Below are 21,481 nucleotides of genomic sequence, written 5' to 3' on the forward strand. Positions count from 1 at the left end.
CCATCAGAGCTGGACGGATTCAGTGATGTTCTACGGACTTGAACCCAGATTTTAACTTGAGTCTTTGAAGGTATGCTCTACCATTTGACCACACCATCCCATTACCAATGTTGTGATGGATGTAAAAACAGTTTATAAAAAAAATATCCCATGTATGTAAGCTACCTGTCCTGATGTTTTCATCATGATGTTGTCGTTGTGTCTGTCTCCAATGCCAAGGACATATGTGGCTACACAGTACCCTGCACAGGACATGAGGAACTCTTCAACTGCTGCATTCAGACTGAAAACACAAAAGGTATACATCTGTTGTAAGTAAAACCACAGACCAGTAAATAAAAAACCTTTAATAGATTTTAAACATTTGTAAAAAACAATTTTTAAGCAGTTTTGATAAATCTAAACTAGTATCTTTTTTTAAATAAAATAGTTTTTCAAAAATTTTAGTCTCTATGCCACCTTTATTATCTCCATTTCCATTAAAATGTGAAACCTACAATGTCTTTAAAAAAATTAAAGGATTTTATTTTGTGGAGTCCCATAAAATATACATTGAAAACATTTTAAAATCACTACAAGTAGTTATGGTCAAATCAAATAATCTTTAAGTGACAAGTTTTCCCAACAAAATTCCCCACCTTTTTTCATCTGGGTGCTTGGCCTTGAGCCATTCAAACAATGCCCTCTTGTCAAAAGCACTCTTGTACCACTTCTGGATGTTGGCCATGGTTTCTGCTGGTGTAACCACCTCAATCATGCCTTGTTCCCTGTCAGTGGCCATGCACATGTAAGGATTCATCCTGGGCACAATTTTAAAAAACTGATTATTTTACCACACATGAACTAGGTAAAATATAATTTCAAAAAAATCTTTGAATTTCCTATACAGAATTCAGAATATTTTAATTTCTTTGCACATATATATATATATATATATATATATATATATATATATATATATATATATATATATATATATATATATATTTGGTAATTTTGTAGTACTTATTTTCCTAGATAAGATCAACAATTCTTTATTTTAACATCACAGTAACAACCACAAGAAAAATTTAAAATTGTCATTCATGTTATATAATATAACTTAATATACCAATAATTATCTAGATTAAAAAAAAAAAAAGACCCAAAGCTACCTAAAATCTAAACCTTCAGCTTGCCAGATGTTGTCCATGACCTGAAGAATTTGTAAAGTCAGCATGTCTTGTCGTAGATCTGTTGGATTTTAAAAAATATATTTTCATTCATCATTAATTCAAGTATTTGTACTTAGTTTTTTTATAATACTTGGCTGATTGTAAAACTCTTAAAAAAAACTTTTATCTAATCCTTGGAAAACTAGGCAAATTTCAGTAGAGCAGTCAAACTTTTTAGAAAACGAAATACTTCACAAAATGTTATTTTTAGAAAAAGATGTTAACAGTAAGAATAAATAAAATTTTTTTCAAATATTAAGCAAATTTAGTTTGAAGCAAAATAATTTTTTTATAACAGTTTTAAAAGATGGGCATTCTTCAGTTTTATTTTTTAAACACATTTTTTGTTTTAAAGAACACAATAAATCTTTCAAAACAATCAGGATAACAAATGATAACGTAAATTTGACACAACGTACCATCACCATTCTTGTATATGATCTGTATATCTGGGCCGATATTGTCAGCATTAGACCAGACCAGCCAAAGTGGACGTTTTTTGGAATTCATAAATGTACATTTCTCTACCCTGTTCAAATAAAAATGTTAATTTGATCTAAAGAATACACAAGATAAATGACACATGGAAAATTTAAAAAAAAGGAACATTAATTTTAACTTTTACTCCCTTTATCGGAGTTCAAAGTAAAAAGGTAATTTATAAAATAAAGTTAAAACTAAAATCTGATGTATTAAACATATTTTTAAAAACTTTTATAAAATTGTAGGTGAGTTTGTAAATGACATGGAAAATTGAAAAACAAATTATATAAACTTTTTAAATCTAACAAGATAAATTATACAACAAAATTCAAACACTGTTCCAACAGAATAAAAAAAAAATTGTTTTTGTATTTTTGGCTTACAAATTTATCTTGTAGTAGGGGACAAAGTTAAAACAAACTATGACCACACTTGGATAAAAAAAAATATTTTTGTATTTTTACAGCTTACTTAAGTTCTTATATCTTGTAGCGAGATAAAGTTAAAACAAACTATTACCACACATGGATAAAAAAAAATTGCTTTGGATTTTTAGCTTACTTCAGTTCTTGCATCTTATAGAGAGGGGACAATGGGCTGTAGAGGTCTGAGAAAAATTTCTTGTAGGTCGGTTGTTCTAGAACCTTCATCATCAGGACCTTAGCCTCTTCTCTTTTTGCCTGCAGACAGTGACCATATAATCTAAGGTACATTTCAATGTAAGCAGTGGGAATATTACCTTATGACACAGCTAAAATGTTATTTAAAACTGAACTCTAATATTAAAAACACACTAATTCTTTGCTGCTTATAACATTGCCATTAATAAAATTTAACAAGTCATACAATAATGCTAATCCTTGTTAACAGACTTAATTCAAAGTGATCTCCAAACAATAAGATTTATAAAAAAATTTTTTCTTTATTAAATGTATGCAAATATTTACAAATTATTTGTTTTTACCTCATCGCCTATTTTCCCCTCCTTAATTAGAGAGTTGAGAGCAGAAAGCTTTTTCAGGGCATCTTGTTGTTTCATGAGAACACACAGATGGTCGTGATTGTTCTTTAAGTAAATCTTTAGGATCAGGCTGTACTGGGTGGTGACAGCTGGGTTGTGAAGTTCAGACCTAGGACAGGACAGCAAGATACAAATTGTATGAGGTGGTAACAGCAGGGTTGGACAGGACAGCAAGATACAAATTGTATGGGGTGGTGACAGGGTTGCTCAGGACAGGACAGCAAGATACAAATTGTGTGGGGTGGTAACAGCAGGGTTGCTCAGGACAGGACAGCAAGATACAAATTGTATGGGGTGGTGACAGGGTTGCTCAGGACAGGACAGGACAGCAAGATACAAATTGTGTGGGGTGGTAACAGCAGGGTTGGACAGGACAGCAAGATACAACTTAAAGCTGTATTGGATGGCAACAGTAGGGTTGGACAAGACAGCAAGGTACAAATTGTGTGGGGTGGTGACAGCAGGGTTGGACAGGACAGGACAGCAAGATACAAATTAAAGCTGTATTGGGTGGCAACAGTAGGGTTGGACAGGACAGCAAGATACAAATTAAAGCTGTATTGGGTGGCGACAGTAGGGTTGGACAGGACAGGACAGCAAGATACAAATTAAAGCTGTATTGGGTGGCAACAGTAGGGTTGGACAGGACAGCAAGATACAAATTGTGTGGGGTGGTGACAGCAGGGTTGCTCAGGACAGGACAGCAAGATACAAATTAAAGCTGTATTGGGTGGCAACAGTAGGGTTGGACAGGACAGCAAGATACAAATTAAAGCTGTATTGGGTGGCGACAGTAGGGTTGGACAGGACAGGACAGCAAGATACAAATTAAAGCTGTATTGGGTGGCAACAGTAGGGTTGGACAGGACAGCAAGATACAAATTAAAGCTGTATTGGGTGGCGACAGTAGGGTTGGACAGGACAGGACAGCAAGATACAAATTAAAGCTGTATTGGGTGGCGACAGTAGGGTTGGACAGGACAGCAAGATACAAATTAAAGCTGTATTGGGTGGCAACAGTAGGGTTGGACAGGACAGCAAGATACAAATTAAAGCTGTATTGGGTGGCAACAGTAGGGTTGGACAGGACAGCAAGATACAAATTAAAGCAGTATTGGGTGGCAACAGTAGGGTTGGACAGGACAGGACAGCAAGATACAAATTAAAGCTGTATTGGGTGGCAACAGTAGGGTTGGACAGGACAGCAAGATACAAATTAAAACTGTATGGGGTGGTGACAGGGTTGCTCAGGACAGGACAGGACAGCAAGATACAAATTAAAGCTGTATTGGGTGGCAACAGTAGGGTTGGACAGGACAGCAAGGTACAATTTGTGTGGGGTGGTGATAGCAGGGTTGCTCAGGACAGGACAGCAAGATATAAATTAAAACTGTATTGGGTGATGATAAAAAATTGTGAAGCTTAGACCACCCAGGATAACATAATTAAAATATTAACATGGTTTTTGTGTGCAAGATTATAACAATATTAGGAGATATATCTGTATGAATCTTACTATGAATATGGGTAAATATTGCAGGGGCAGGTATAGATTAGAACCATACCAGAAAACAATCTAATACTGGCTATATATAGAAATTTAACATTAGGAGAAGTAATGGCATCTAGTTAAGGGGTGTATTAGCTATGGGTAAATAATACAAGGCAGGACCTGAATTAGAATCTTATAATGTGGAGAGCTATTAACTTGGAACAAAAAAAAATTAGTCCTAAATGAAACAAATGTCACTTAAAATCAATTCAACCACAAGCTGTTATAAACAAGATGAAGATTGCCAAGTCTTGTTACCTGAGTAGCCAGAACAATTTGTGACCTAAATGCTGATTTTTGAGTGCTCTGGTCAACAGGAGCTCTGCTAGTGGACAAATGAGATGAGTCTCAAATTTTAAAGCTTGGACCAACTGTAACATATACTGGGAGAAATCATCATCACTGGGGAAAGTCAAAACAAAAATACATATGAAAAATCTATAATTTGTAAATTAAAAAAAAACAACCCTTAAGCCAATCTTACCCCAGCTAACAACACAATCAACAAACGTATAAACATCTAGATAACACAATCAACGTATAGATATCTAGATAACACAATCAATCAACGTATAAACATCTAGATAACACAATCAATCAACGTATAAACATCTAGATAACACAATCAATCAACGTATAAACATCTAGATAACACAACAAATCAACGTATAAACATCTAGATAACACAACCAATCAACGTATAAACATCTAGATAACACAATCAATCAACGTATAAACATCTAGATAACACAACCAATCAACGTATAGACATCTAGATAACACAACCAATCAACGTATAAACATCTAACACAACCAATCAACGTATAAACATCTAGATAACACAACCAATCAACGTATAAACATCTAGATAACACAATCAATCAACATATAGACATCAAGATAAACCCTAAAACACTTTGAAGCCAATCTTACCCCAGCTCCTCATCCAAACACCTGACAGCAAATTCCCTGACATTATGGTCTGGGTACTCGTAGTCCAGTATCTCCAGCGCATAGTCAACAGGGAGGTTTGGCCAGGTCTGCAGAAGTGCTGTCATCTGAGGTAAACAACACATAGAAATGTAGCATACATTGATTTAAATGTAATGTAAATGTAGGATACTTTGATTTAAAGGTAGGATACTTTGATTTAAAGGTAGGATACTTTGATTTAAAGGTAGGATACTTTGATTTAAAGGTAGGATACTTTGATTTAAAGGTAGGATACTTTGATTTAAAGGTAGGATACTTTGATTTAAAGGTAGGATACTTTGATTTAAAGGTAGGATACTTTGATTTAAAGGTAGGATACTTTGATTTAAAGGTAGGATACTTTGATTTAAAGGTAGGATACTTTGATTTAAAGGTAGGATACTTTGATTTAAAGGTAGGATACTTTGATTTAAAGGTAGGATACTTTGATTTAAAGGTAGGATACTTTGATTTAAAGGTAGGATACTTTGATTTAAAGGTAGGATACTTTGATTTAAAGGTAGGATACTTTGATTTAAAGGTAGGATACTTTGATTTAAAGGTAGGATACTTTGATTTAAAGGTAGGATACTTTGATTTAAAGGTAGGATACTTTGATTTAAATGTAGGATACTTTGATTTAAATGTAGGATACTTTGATTTTCTTTTTTCTTCTTCTTCGTTCTTAATTATTAGTGTTGAAGGGGATCGAGATTTATCAGCCAGTGGGGTTGAACTCGAATTTATCAACCATGAGCTTTTTGCCGACTCGACCACGCCTCCAACACAATTAAGCGTTACGTGTCAACTGTTTATGCGCCATTGAGGCCATTGACTCCGATTTAAATGTAGGATACTTTGATTTAAATGTAGTCTCATAAAATGCCAGTAGTTTACACTACAGCGCTAAAGTGGGATATATAAAATTAGGACCATTCTTTAGGACTCCTCTATTATTTAGAGTAAATCCGCTTTAATGAACTATGATTATGAATGTTGACTTCAATGGGGTTAAACTTTAAAAAAAAATAATCAGAACTGTGTTTCTGGTACATTGCTTAAAACATAATACACAATTAAACACAAAACAGCCTAATATAAATTAATTTCAGTACAACAGGTTAAATGGAGTTACTTTAAAACATTTTGGATAACTTGGACATGCCCTTAAAAAAAAAATATTTCACCACAAACTGATACATCCCAAATTTAATATCCTACATTCCTACCAACATGTCACAACTATTTTGAATTTTAAAAATTGGAAGAACTAGATCCAGTTAAATAGCAGAACTAGATAACGAAAAACATATTCAATTTAGATAATGTGCAACACATTTTTTTTGAAGATTTTGAAGAAATTATTTAAATTTTCAAATAGTGTAGTTTAATAACTAAATTATTCAATAACAGTAAATTATTCAAATGAATTAACATGATAAATGATGGTTACCTTAGCAACATCAACATAATTGTTCCATCTAACAGACTGCAAGACTTTGGAGAGTGAGTTAGGGAACCTTTGTCGAACTTCATAGCGCAGAATCCAGATAAGTTCTTTGTCCTGCTCAAACAGCTGATCAGCTTGATACAGAGCTTGGGTCAGTTGTTCTATATGTGACTTGCTCACTTTCATGTTCTACAACATAATAAATGAACTACATTCTACAACTGATCAGCTTGGTACAGAGCTTGGGTCAGTTGTTCTATATGTGACTTGCTCACTTTCATGTTCTACAACATAATAAATGAACTACATTCTACAACATAATAAATGTACTACATTCTACAACATAATAAATGAACTACATTCTACAACTGATCAGCTTGGTACAGAGCTTGGGTCAGTTGTTCTATATGTGACTTGCTCACTTTCATGTTCTACAACATAATAAATGAACTACATTCTACAACATAATAAATGTACTACATTCTACAACATAATAAATGAACTACATTCTACAACTGATCAGCTTGGTACAGAGCTTGGGTCAGTTGTTCTATATGTGACTTGCTCACTTTCATGTTCTACAACATAATAAATGAACTACATTCTACAACATAATAAATGTACTACATTCTACAACATAATAAATGTACTACATTCTACAACATAATAAATGAACTACATTCTACAACTGATCAGCTTGGTACAGAGCTTGGGTCAATTGTTCTATATGTGACTTGCTCACTTTCATGTTCTACAACGTAATAAATGAACTACATTCTACAACTGATCAGCTTGGTACAGAGCTTGGGTCAATTGTTCTATATGTGACTTGCTCACTTTCATGTTCTACAACATAATAAATGAACTACATTCTACAACTGATCAGCTTGGCACAGAGCTTGGGTCAATTGTTCTATATGTGACTTGCTCACTTTCATGTTCTACAACATAATAAATGAACTACATTCTACAACTGATCAGCGTGGTACAGAGTTTGGGTCAATTGTTCTATATGTGACTTGCTCACTTTCATGTTCTACAACATAATAAATGAACTACATTCTACAACTGATCAGCTTGGTACAGAGCTTGGGTCAGTTGTTCTATATGTGACTTGCTCACTTTCATGTTCTACAACATAATAAATGAACTACATTCTACAACTGATCAGCTTGGTACAGAGCTTGGGTCAGTTGTTCTATATGTGACTTGCTCACTTTCATGTTCTACAACATAATAAATGAACTACATTCTACAACTGATCAGCTTGGTACAGAGCTTGGGTCAGTTGTTCTATATGTGACTTGCTCACTTTCATGTTCTACAACATAGTAAATGAACTACATTCTACAACTGATCAGCTTGGTACAGAGCTTGGGTCAATTGTTCTATATGTGACTTGCTCACTTTCATGTTCTACAACATAATAAATGAACTACATTCTACAACTGATCAGCTTGGTACAGAGCTTGGGTCAATTGTTCTATATGTGACTTGCTCACTTTCATGTTCTACAACATAATAAATGAACTACATTCTACAACTGATCAGCTTGGTACAGAGCTAGGTTCTATATGTGACTTGCTCACTTTCATGTTCTACAACATAATAAATGAACTACATTCTACAACTGATCAGCTTGGTACAGAGCTTGGGTCAATTGTTCTATATGTGACTTGCTCACTTTCATGTTCTACAACATAATAAATGAACTACATTCTACAACTGATCAGCTTGGTACAGAGCTTGTGTCAGTTGTTCTATATGTGACTTGCTCACTTTCATGTTCTACAACATAATAAATGAACTACATTCTACAACTGATCAGCTTGGTACAGAGCTTGGGTCAGTTGTTCTATATGTGACTTGCTCACTTTCATGTTCTACAACATAATAAATGAACTACATTCTACAACTGATCAGCTTGGTACAGAGCTTGGGTCAATTGTTCTATATGTGACTTGCTCACTTTCATGTTCTACAACATAATAAATGAACTACATTCTACAACTGATCAGCTTGGTACAGAGCTTGGTTCTATATGTGACTTGCTCACTTTCATGTTCTACAACATAATAAATGAACTACATTCTACAACTGATCAGCTTGGTACAGAGCTTGGTTCTATATGTGACTTGCTCACTTTCATGTTCTACAACATAATAAATGAACTACATTCTACAACTGATCAGCTTGGTACAGAGCTTGGTTCTATATGTGACTTGCTCACTTTCATGTTCTACAACATAATAAATGAACTATATTCTACAACTGATCAGCTTGGTACAGAGCTTGGTTCTATATGTGACTTGCTCACTTTCATGTTCTACAACATAATAAATGAACTACATTCTACAACTGATCAGCTTGGTACAGAGCTTGGTTCTATATGTGACTTGCTCACTTTCATGTTCTACAACATAATAAATGAACTACATTCTACAACTGATCAGCTTGGTACAGAGCTAGGTTCTATATGTGACTTGCTCACTTTCATGTTCTACAACATAATAAATGAACTACATTCTACAACTGATCAGCTTGGTACAGAGCTTGGTTCTATATGTGACTTGCTCACTTTCATGTTCTACAACATAATAAATGAACTACATTCTACAACTGATCAGCTTGGTAAAGAGCTTGTGTCAATTGTTCTATATGTGACTTGCTCACTTTCATGTTCTACAACATAATAAATGAACTACATTCTACAACTGATCAGCTTGGTACAGAGCTAGGTTCTATATGTGACTTGCTCACTTTCATGTTCTACAACATAATAAATGAACTACATTCTACAACTGATCAGCTTGGTACAGAGCTTGGGTCAATTGTTCTATATGTGACTTGCTCACTTTCATGTTCTACAACATAATAAATGAACTACATTCTACAACTGATCAGCTTGGTACAGAGCTTGAGTCAGTTGTTCTATATGTGACTTGCTCACTTTCATGTTCTACAACATAATAAATGAACTACATTCTACAACTGATCAGCTTGGTACAGAGCTTGTGTCAATTGTTCTATATGTGACTTGCTCACTTTCATGTTCTACAACGTAATAAATGAACTACATTCTACATCTGATCAGCTTGGTACAGAGCTTGTGTCAATTGTTCTATATGTGACTTGCTCACTTTCATGTTCTACAACATAATAAATGAACTACATTCTACAACTGATCAGCTTGGTACAGAGCTTGTGTCAATTGTTCTATATGTGACTTGCTCACTTTCATGTTCTACAACATAATAAATGAACTACATTCTACAACTGATCAGCTTGGTACAGAGCTTGGGTCAATTGTTCTATATGTGACTTGCTCACTTTCATGTTCTACAACATAATAAATGAACTACATTCTACAACTGATCAGCTTGGTACAGAGCTTGGTTCTATATGTGACTTGCTCACTTTCATGTTCTACAACATAATAAATGAACTACATTCTACAACTGATCAGCTTGGTACAGAGCTAGGTTCTATATGTGACTTGCTCACTTTCATGTTCTACAACATAATAAATGAACTACATTCTACAACTGATCAGCTTGGTACAGAGCTTGGGTCAATTGTTCTATATGTGACTTGCTCACTTTCATGTTCTACAACATAATAAATGAACTACATTCTACAACTGATCAGCTTGGTACAGAGCTTGTGTCAGTTGTTCTATATGTGACTTGCTCACTTTCATGTTCTACAACATAATAAATGAACTACATTCTACAACTGATCAGCTTGGTACAGAGCTTGGGTCAGTTGTTCTATATGTGACTTGCTCACTTTCATGTTCTACAACATAATAAATGAACTACATTCTACAACTGATCAGCTTGGTACAGAGCTTGGGTCAATTGTTCTATATGTGACTTGCTCACTTTCATGTTCTACAACATAATAAATGAACTACATTCTACAACTGATCAGCTTGGTACAGAGCTTGGTTCTATATGTGACTTGCTCACTTTCATGTTCTACAACATAATAAATGAACTACATTCTACAACTGATCAGCTTGGTACAGAGCTTGGTTCTATATGTGACTTGCTCACTTTCATGTTCTACAACATAATAAATGAACTACATTCTACAACTGATCAGCTTGGTACAGAGCTTGGTTCTATATGTGACTTGCTCACTTTCATGTTCTACAACATAATAAATGAACTATATTCTACAACTGATCAGCTTGGTACAGAGCTTGGTTCTATATGTGACTTGCTCACTTTCATGTTCTACAACATAATAAATGAACTACATTCTACAACTGATCAGCTTGGTACAGAGCTTGGTTCTATATGTGACTTGCTCACTTTCATGTTCTACAACATAATAAATGAACTACATTCTACAACTGATCAGCTTGGTACAGAGCTAGGTTCTATATGTGACTTGCTCACTTTCATGTTCTACAACATAATAAATGAACTACATTCTACAACTGATCAGCTTGGTACAGAGCTTGGTTCTATATGTGACTTGCTCACTTTCATGTTCTACAACATAATAAATGAACTACATTCTACAACTGATCAGCTTGGTAAAGAGCTTGTGTCAATTGTTCTATATGTGACTTGCTCACTTTCATGTTCTACAACATAATAAATGAACTACATTCTACAACTGATCAGCTTGGTACAGAGCTTGTGTCAATTGTTCTATATGTGACTTGCTCACTTTCATGTTCTACAACGTAATAAATGAACTACATTCTACATCTGATCAGCTTGGTACAGAGCTTGTGTCAATTGTTCTATATGTGACTTGCTCACTTTCATGTTCTACAACATAATAAATGAACTACATTCTACAACTGATCAGCTTGGTACAGAGCTTGTGTCAATTGTTCTATATGTGACTTGCTCACTTTCATGTTCTACAACATAATAAATGAACTACATTCTACAACTGATCAGCTTGGTACAGAGCTTGGGTCAATTGTTCTATATGTGACTTGCTCACTTTCATGTTCTACAACATAATAAATGTTCTACATTCTAAAACATAATAAGTGTAATTCGTTCTACAACAAATATAAACTACATTCTACAAAACACTAATGTATTAAATTATACAACATAATAAATAAAGTACATTCTACAACATAATATATGTAATACAATCTACAACATAATATATGTACTACAATCTACAACATAATATATGTACTACAATCTACAACATAATAAATGAACTACATTCTACAACTGATCAGCTTGGTAAAGAGCTTGTGTCAATTGTTCTATATGTGACTTGCTCACTTTCATGTTCTACAACATAATAAATGAACTACATTCTACAACTGATCAGCTTGCTATGGAGATTGGGTCAATTGTTCTATGTGTGAATTTTGGCGTAGTTTTATGTCCAACAACAAAATAAATATACTCTGATCTACAAATAAAATTAAGTACAGTTACTAAGCCAGCACTAAGTTCTCATTCAGTTGGAGTTTACCTGATAATTTACATCCTATGGCTGGCTCAATGATATGCGAATTCATGTTCGCAAATAGAATTTCCCACAAAATTGATACACTTTTCATTGTTTTAACTCGACAAACTAAACAAACAAAATTTAGACAAGGTAAACTTACAGGTGATCCTGGCGCACCTTCTGGCTCCATGTTTTGGGATGCACACTCCAACACCTTTATTAAAAAATTTCTTAATTAACGAACATTCTAAATTTGATTATAGTATGTTGACTCTTCAGGTATTGAAATATCTGAATACCTACAGATCTTTATGTTTCAATTACATTAGAATAAACAAATACAACCTAATGAATATATTTGAGTAACAAATTTAAAATAAAAAATAAAAAGTTTGAATTAAGTGTATGAGTGTGTGGGAAGAAACCGCACATACCATGTCATACGAGGGGTAGATAAGATAGGCACTACCACTATGGTCTACATCTGGAAAATTTATCCTCAAAAATGTTGCGTCAAGGCACAAAGTGTTAAGGGCAACACCACCTAAACAAAGGAGAAAAGACAAGAAAAATAAATTATTGTGATAAGCCAGAAAATGTTGAGGGCATCACCACCTAAACAAAGGAGAAGAGACAAGAAAAATAAATTATTGTGATATAAGCCACAAAATGTTCAGGGCAACACCACTTAGACAAAGGGGAAAAGATGAAAAGAAAGAAGATCCAACTAATACTTAAGATACTTGTTTTAACTAGTAAAACCATTGTGTTGAAGACCAATCCCCGACAATAAAGTGATAGTGTAGTTTATGTAATATTTCTTTACATGCATAACAATGCATTATTCTCAGCACTACGCTATATCCTACCAAATAGTCAACAACGCTCTCTATTACATTTATTTATTTATACAGATACTACCCTTAGCTAAATGGTCAAAGATGTGCTATATCCTTAACCAAAAAGTAAAAATAAAAAAGGTGCTATAATCCTACAGGGTCAATTTGAGCAATATCATACTTAATGGTCAACACTGCCCCATTTTCTTATTAATAGTAAAAAAAAGCCTTATCCCATTTAATTATCATTGCCCATTATCTTACCTAATGGTCAAAATGTGCAGTATCCTACCAAATAAAAATGCCTTATTTATCTCACTGCCCAATGCCCTACCTAAAGGGTAGCAATGCTATTTATCTCACTGCCCAATGTCCTACCTAAAGGGTAGCAATGCTATTTATCTCACTGCCCAATGCCCTACCTAAAGGGTAGCAATGCTCATCTGGTTGCTGTAGAAGATCCTGTGGCCACATGGGCAGCTCCCTGTCCCCACGCTGAAGCCGCTGCTTGAAGTCGTACACAGGAATGTTCACCCAAGCTGCAAGGTCCTGAAAGTTGTGGGGAGATTCAAATAGTCAAGAGTATAAATCCTAAAAATGGTGTGGGTTTGAAAATGTTGGAAGAAGCTATTGGATATTTTAATGGGTGATTAAAGATCCTAAAAATTTAGGGGATATTTTAATGGATGAATGAAGATCCTAAAAATGTAATAGACGTTTTAATATCTGGGTAATGTCCGGAGAATTTAGTAGATATTTTAATGGATGAATGAAAATCCTAAAATTTCAATGGACATTTTAATATCTGGATAAATATCCTAATAATTCAGTAGATATTGTAATGGATAAATGAAAACCCTGAAAGTTTAATGGACATTTTACTGGGTAAAGGTCCTAAGAATTTAGTCAATGTTTTAAAATAAGGGTCAAAATTCTGAACCGGCCCAACGTTATTTTCAATTCAATAACCATATGGCGATTTTCTTATAATTAAATAAAGGTAAGACTGCATTATGCTTTTCAGTTAAAAAAATACTAAGGAAAGTGCAAATTTTTGGAAGAAAAAATGGTGCAGCGCTAACTGATACAATGCACAATCAAACGGCTGTTTTATGTTAGTATTTTTAGGAAGACCGAGATAAACAATTGTAAATTTACTTTTCTCTTAGTGTTGCCCCCAAAAGTGTACAAAGCAAAACACAGGCGGGCACAGTGTGGCAGGTCAGCTACACGGATATCAAAGGTGATGTCTATCTTGGCACTACAGGTACTGTCCTGGATAGTTAAATCTTCTGTTTCTTTTTCATCACACAAGGATTCTGCCCCATGATAGATTCCCACATAGATCTTGATCTGTCAAAGGGAGATAATTCAGAACGTCATTCATTTTCAGGTAAGAATAATCAAAAGACAATTTAAAAACAGACTAATGCTGTCAAATAATTAAAAAACCCAAATTATTGGAAAAATATTTTATAGCTTACATTTTTTATTTAAGAAAAGGAGTAAATAATGTCTGTTTAATATTATAATTCCTTATAATTTCTTTGGAGAGACAAGTGCTTAAACAGTTTTATTTTTTTTTAACAAATGCAGATAAACCCAATAACTGCGATTCTAAACATGCGAATGTCCCTTTTAAACTAAGTTTAAAATAGAATCTATCTTTAATTTTCACCAGGAGTGAGGCCAGATACAAAACATGGCTTTCGCAATACGAAAAGAAGCTACAAGATATTTAATTAAAATATTACATTTGCGTCCTGTTAGAAAATTAAATTTACTTTTGATCCATATATGAAAAATGTAAAATCTATCAGGAATGTGACATCAACCCTTCACTTGCCTGACGTATTAGGAACCAATGTCTGAACCATCGTCAAATTTGATATCAGATCAGACAGGATAGAACCTCAAATTGATATAGAGTTCAATGATGGCGAGAAATTGATATTTAAGACAGGCAACCTCTCCCATATAGAAATATTAGACTATTTTTATAATTATGTGGATCCCAAAAAGCACAAAGGGCCTGAATTGGTTACAAAAAGTTCAAAGGTTGCAAGCAAAATGAAAGGAAAGAGAAAATGAAAATATATTTTGGTTGTGTATAAAAAAAATATCTTTAAGAGCAAGTAGTATGCCTTTATATGTACATCATAAATCAAAGCACATTGAATGGTCCCCATAACTCCTTTTGCTTAGATATGAAGGGCTTCACTAACATTAACTTATTTTTATTCAATCCCTTCATATGGTTAGCCCTTTGATTTTTGTACATCTCAGCCTTAGCTTCACCACGTTATTTGCCATTATTTATATTCATTACCTTATCAGTTGTATTTAAATTTGGTTGACGTAAAACCTCTGAATGTTTCTACAGACTAATGCACTCACACACCTTGTGATGTTTTATTGAAAATAAAGTTTTAAAATTTTGAAAAATATGAAAACTAAGGAAGCTTTTTGAATAGTGCCAGTGCAATTTCAAACATGAAAAGCGATGGCATCACTTCAAATATAAATATAAGCCTTGCGTGTTAAGTTAGCAAGGACTAAATAAAATTCCTTGCGCATGTCTTAATATTCATTTCAAGCTTATCTCAAAAGCATACCACCACAATTTCCGTATTTTCAGGCCTACCTTTGAGCCATCTGCCAACTGAATTTTAGAGATTCCCTTTATTTGAATCGCATACAAAGATTCACTTTTCCAGACACTAACATTGCTGTCAGGGCTTCGACAAAAGGAGGCAACGTCTGCGATGGGACTGTGCATGGGACCGAGGGTCTGTCGTCGTGGGACTGGGGGGTTGGACTCTGTAGACAAAAAGAAAGGATCCTCTTTCAATTTTGAGTGAAGAAATATTGTTTTCTTATCTGTACATACTTTAAGAAATGGCACTTTCGTTTATTTTTCAATTTAAAAAAAAGTAAAATTTTCTGCTTGTTTAATTTCAGAGAAATAGATTTTCCATCCCAAAATATTCATCATAATTTGTATCATTTTATGACACATTCATGTGAAAACGTTTTTTTTTCTTTCAAACAAAAATAATTTGAAAAGCACCATTTCTTAAGCTTGTTTTCGGGTATAAAAGTAGTAATTTAAATATCTTTAAGCATCGCTTTAGTAAAATAAAATATTAGAAAGATTTTTATTTTTCAGAATTGGTCATGTTTTTACGACTCATACTGACCATCCCATGACACAGCAGTCAGTGGGTGGGTGGGTTTTATTCTGCCTAGTTTAGATGGGAGCTAATCAATACTTGTCAGCAGCCAATACTTGTGGTTCTGCAGTATGTTGAAATTACACCTGATTTTCAAAATTAATTTACAAAGACAAGGGAAACAACCAAATGAAAAGACTTTTTAAGTACAACTACTATTTGTATTTCATTTAAAGATTAGGGCCTGCATTGTTGAGTCGGTGAAGCTCATGGTTGCTAAACCGAAAAGTCTCGAGTTTGAACCCTCGGATAGATGAGGCTCATTAGCTGGGGACAGCCACTCTTCAGGAGAGACAATTCCAAAATCAAACAACTGCTGCCTTGTAGTTTGTTTTTGGTTGGACAAAGGCTATGGAGGCAAATCCAAAATGAAAAGCAGGCTGAAATCGGAGTTAATGGCCTCAATGGCGCATAACCAGTTGACACGTATACTTAATTGTGTTGGAGGGGATCCCTTCCAACACTAAAATTAAGAATAAAGAAGATTTTAAATCTTGAGGGAGAATCTTGAGCATCTGGTACTTGAGTAAACCCCCCCCCCCCCGCCACTGCCTCCACCCCTGTAATGTCTAGTGGTGGCAGAGAAAAACCAGGTTAGAGTTTAGTATTTACTTTTTTGGTCTAGAATGGCGTTTGATTTACAACTAATGATTCATTACTCATAAATATAAAAGGCTTATCTTGATGCAACTTGTTAAATTTTGGGATTTTTAGATTAAGTATTATATGACACAACACTTTGATTTTGTCTGAATTACACCCCTCTGCTATGGTAGAAAGTGTCAATACAGTTAACTTTAAGGTAATACATTTCTTTTATCATAAGTATGATAACGTTTTAGAAAATCCAACCTTCACATGTGAAATAACTTCACTCACCAAGTAGAGCAGCCTTGCGAACCATCCAAAACTGGGGCGCCGTTTTCTTTACCAGACACTGGTACACATACTGTCAACACAATTTTATAGAATCAATTAGGTAACACTAAAACAGCTTAAACTATGAACCTAACACTAACTAAACTAAGCAAGGTAAATAGAGAACTCTTAGCTCCCCTGGTCCATCAGTTTCTAAAAAATAGATGGGGTCCAAGCTTAATGAGGCAAGGACTGCATGCGGAAGTTAACAAATGTTTGTTATCAAAATGTTGACACTATGATTAGTGAGAAGCCAAGAGAATAGTAGGAAAAAAAACTATTTGTTGAGAAAAAATATTCATATACTACAAATTAATATTTATACTAAATTAAGATTTATTCAAGATTGATCAATAAGATGGCAATGGGGATAACTGCTAAAATTTCATCTAGAGTTCAGTTTCCTGGGCCATATCTGTAAGATTTAAGTCCCTTAAAGTAGAGCAATACAAAGGTAACTGAGTGCTAGCCACACAATCTCTTTGCACGTCTAGGTTAAAGTATCAGTAGAACTCTACTCCACATGACATAATTAGTCTCATCTGTAAGAAAAGGCTGTTAAATATTATGTTAATAAAAAAAAAATTATGGGTGTTGTATTTCCCAGGCTAGGAGAGGTTCCTGAAATGTGCATCATTGCAAATCAAAATGTAACAAAAGCAGAATGTTAAATTTAAAAAAAACACAAGCTTACTTCTAACTAGAGGTTAATATCCACACTAACTTGTAGCTGGTTAACTGGATAGTATTAAACTAATGGATAAAATCCACACAAACTTACTTTAAACTGGATAAGCGGATAATCTCCATACAAGTACTCCTCCTGCCCTATCACTTTGAGAATGAACAGCTCGGAGTCATCCACAGGGCTACCTGATCCATTACTTTTCTTGGACAAGGCTCTTTTGATGGCTGCATCTGGATTACTTAAGTGGTCAACTTGCAATTTGTAGCAAACCTATAAGGAGATTTATTACCTAAGTGGTCAACTTGCAATTTGTAGCAAACCTATAAGGAGATTTATTACTTAAGTGGTCAACTTGCAATTTGTAGCAAACCTACAAGGAGATTTATTACCTAAGTAGTAGACTTGCAATTTGTAGCAAACCTATAAGGAGATTTATTACTTAAGTGGTCAACTTGCAATTTGTAGCAAACCTATAAGGAGATTTATTACTTAAGTGGTCAACTTGCAATGTGTAGCAAACCTACAAGGAGATTTATTACCTAAGTAGTAGACTTGCAATTTGTAGCAAACCTACAAGGAGATTTAGTACCTAAGAAGTAGACTTGCAATTTGTAGCAATATAATTTATTTTAGGCAAAGCTTAAAAAAGTACTTGTAAGAAATTCTTAACAAAAAGCCGAACCCTATGTTTGAGTTCAAATAAATAACAAGATAGGATTGATATTTAACAATAATTGTAAATATTTCTTTTATTAGACTTTAAGCATCCTTTTTAACCCTAGTCAAATTATTCCTAAACATTACAAGTACATGGATTAGAATAAGCTATGAATACAGTATCCATGGTTGTATTGGTCAGTGATTGAAGCTTAGGGGACATAATAGACATTGTCTCATTTTTAAGATCATACAAAATGTTAAACACACAAAATTTGTAAACACAGTTTATGGTATCATTCAATCTTATAAATTTGCTAAACATCTTCAATATACAATTTTTAACAGTTTTCTTAAAAACTGATAGCGACACAAGAACAAACAAACAAATATCAACATTAAATGAAAGAATAATGAAGGATTGATGAAGGATTGAAGAAGGATTAAAGCTTACCCCTTCCTCAGCAAATCCTATGTCGAGGACGATGCAACCCTTGATAATACTGGCTTGTAACTCATCAGGTAATGCCGGATCTTTACGCAGCCTAAGCGGGTAGCGCCACGTGAACTTCTCTATCGCAGTCTGTAAAGATTGAAAAATTAACTCTATAAGTTTATGAAAACAATCACAGAACCCACTATGCCAAGATGGATCCAGGAATGTTCTACAGATATGAAATAGACTTGAGTATCAGCAGTTGTATACTCTATACTTATATGCTCTTTCAAACCTAGAGCTTCTTGGGGCAGATGAAGTAGAGTTCACCTGTTTCTACAACCTTGACATTTTGGCAGGATAATGCGGACAGTTGTCTTAAATTTCCTAAATGTGGATCAGGTACATATCAGAGCTGGGTAGACTAGGACATCATGTGGACTTAGGTCCAGGATCCAAACTCAAGATATATGGGATAGCCATCCTACGCCCTAACATCCAACCACGCAGTCCAATAGCCATACATTCCACATGCAAGTCAATATTATCTCAATATTGTTACAATCTTTATACAATACTTATAAACAATATACAAGCACTACCAGCTGGTATCAACAAGTTCGCTGATCAATACACGGAATAAAAAAAACAAAACCAGAAGAACAAACCAACCTGAGATCTTCTTTGAGTAGCAATCTCTTTGCAGAGATCTGTCATCCGCTGCTTAAATGCAAAAATTTCAGCAGCTTGAAATGATTCTTGCTTGGATAACCCTAGGAAGAAAAATCAGCACATTATTGGCACCTAGTATTGTGGTGCAAACATAAGGGAATCATGTGTGCTTTATATAAAGGTGAACAACTAGAACAACTTCAATAAATCAACAAATATTTTCTGGAAGTTCTTGAGACTATTTCTCAAAGGACGGATTCAACAGCCTAGGAATGATTCCAATTACTAATCTATCCTTTTTTTTTAGATTATGTCAAACAAACCGTGTCCCTCTTTTTATCTATATATTACATTCTATGACATTCTAGGAATGATTCCAATAACTAATCTATCCTTTTTTTTTAGATAATGTCAAACAAACCGTGTCCCTCTTTTTATCTATATATTACATTCTATGACATTCTAGGAATGATTCCAATTACTAATCTATCCTTTTTTTTTAGATTATGTCAAACAAACCGTGTCCCTCTTTTTATCAATATATTACATTCTATGACATGTTTGTGTATTTACTACTAGCTTGTAAAACCTAAAATTCCATAATAAAGAAATTTTTAAAAGCTAGCTAAACCCAAGTGACATTATTCTTAATTCTAACGACTATTGCAGGGAAGGAGGAGGAGAGGCAGACCAAGAAAGACCTGGAGATGTGACCTGGAAGAAGATACCAAGAAGATCGGATACACCTGGGGACAGTTGGAGAGACTAGCACAGGACAGAGACGCCTGGAAAGCTCTTGTCAGTGGTCTATACCCCAGGAGGGACGACAGGCTCACCTAACCTAACGACTATTAATATCAAATATTTATAACTTTGCAACACAACTTTAAGATTACCTTGGCCAATGAGATTGCTGATTTTTTTGTCCAATGTTTTTGTTTTGGTGTCTCCCTTCTTTTTAACCAACTGGAAGAGTCCCATAAAGGGCTGCAACTGTTCCAAATTTTGGCTTTCATCAAGCACTTCTTCCTAAAATTTGATAAAAGAAAATAATTTTAATCCTCTGTTTATTAGAACTCTGGTGAGTGTGTAGTTTTGTACTGAGCCAGGTTAACCATACTGGACCTCTCAAATACCAGCCTGAAGGCATGTTTATAACTTAATATCTTTACTAGGTGCTGCCCTAATGTTTATAATTGTTAATATCTGAACTAGATGCTGCCCTACTTTTTCTCCAATAGTATTGACCCAGGTTAACTCTACACCACCTACCCCAAACCTAAGTCAAGGGGCGTGTTAATATTTGAACAAACCCAAGTACACTTTGCTTGCTAGCCTACCTTTTCTCCAATAGTATTGACCCAGGTTAACTCTACACCACCTACCCCAAACCTAAGTCAAGGGGCGTGTTAATATTTGAACAAACCCAAGTACACTTTGCTTGCTAGCCTACCTTTTCTCCAATAGTATTGACCCAGGTTGACTCTACACCACCTACCCCAAACCTAAGTCAAGGGGCATGTTAATATTTGAACAAACCCATGTACACATGGCCTACCTTTTCTCCAATAGTATTGACCCAGGTTGACTCTACACCACCTACCCCAAACTTAAGTCAAGGGGCGTGTTAATATTTGAACAAACCCACGTACACATGGCCTACCTTTTCTCCAATAGTATTGACCCAGGTTGACTCTACACCACCTACCCCAAACCTAAGTCAAGGGGCATGTTAATATTTGAACAAACCCAAGTACACATGGCCTACCTTTTCTCCAATAGTATTGACCCAGGTTGACTCTACACCACCTACCCCAAACCTAAGTCAAGGGGCATGTTAATATTTGAACAAACCCACGTACACATGGCCTACCTTTTCTCCAATAGTATTGACCCAGGTTGAC

At 34.6% G+C, this 21,481-nt stretch overlaps 1 protein-coding gene across 1 annotated transcript in view; it reads right to left on the minus strand.

Annotated features, from left to right (window-relative positions):
* The window catches only part of LOC131927109 (phosphatidylinositol 4,5-bisphosphate 3-kinase catalytic subunit delta isoform), a 31,861-nt gene that overhangs the window by 4,631 nt on the left and 5,749 nt on the right, over nt 1–21,481 (minus strand). The window contains exons 4-24 of the mRNA XM_059282774.1: nt 20,474–20,606; nt 19,578–19,678; nt 18,924–19,052; nt 17,906–18,082; nt 17,086–17,155; nt 15,618–15,793; nt 14,132–14,326; nt 13,396–13,522; nt 12,569–12,678; nt 12,295–12,348; nt 11,605–11,669; nt 11,433–11,436; nt 6,696–6,881; nt 5,204–5,328; nt 4,529–4,672; nt 2,662–2,827; nt 2,259–2,377; nt 1,634–1,743; nt 1,155–1,233; nt 639–800; nt 166–283 (exon numbers count right to left, since the gene is read on the minus strand). Of these exons, the coding sequence (XP_059138757.1) occupies nt 166–283; nt 639–800; nt 1,155–1,233; nt 1,634–1,743; nt 2,259–2,377; nt 2,662–2,827; nt 4,529–4,672; nt 5,204–5,328; nt 6,696–6,881; nt 11,433–11,436; nt 11,605–11,669; nt 12,295–12,348; nt 12,569–12,678; nt 13,396–13,522; nt 14,132–14,326; nt 15,618–15,793; nt 17,086–17,155; nt 17,906–18,082; nt 18,924–19,052; nt 19,578–19,678; nt 20,474–20,606 (2,550 nt within the window). The remainder of the gene's footprint in view (nt 1–165; nt 284–638; nt 801–1,154; nt 1,234–1,633; nt 1,744–2,258; nt 2,378–2,661; nt 2,828–4,528; nt 4,673–5,203; nt 5,329–6,695; nt 6,882–11,432; nt 11,437–11,604; nt 11,670–12,294; nt 12,349–12,568; nt 12,679–13,395; nt 13,523–14,131; nt 14,327–15,617; nt 15,794–17,085; nt 17,156–17,905; nt 18,083–18,923; nt 19,053–19,577; nt 19,679–20,473; nt 20,607–21,481) is intronic.

Source organism: Physella acuta, unplaced genomic scaffold (genome assembly GCF_028476545.2).
Source record: "Physella acuta isolate Inbredline_101_S28 unplaced genomic scaffold, ASM2847654v3 ptg001374l, whole genome shotgun sequence".
Lineage (NCBI taxonomy): Eukaryota > Metazoa > Mollusca > Gastropoda > Physidae > Physella > Physella acuta.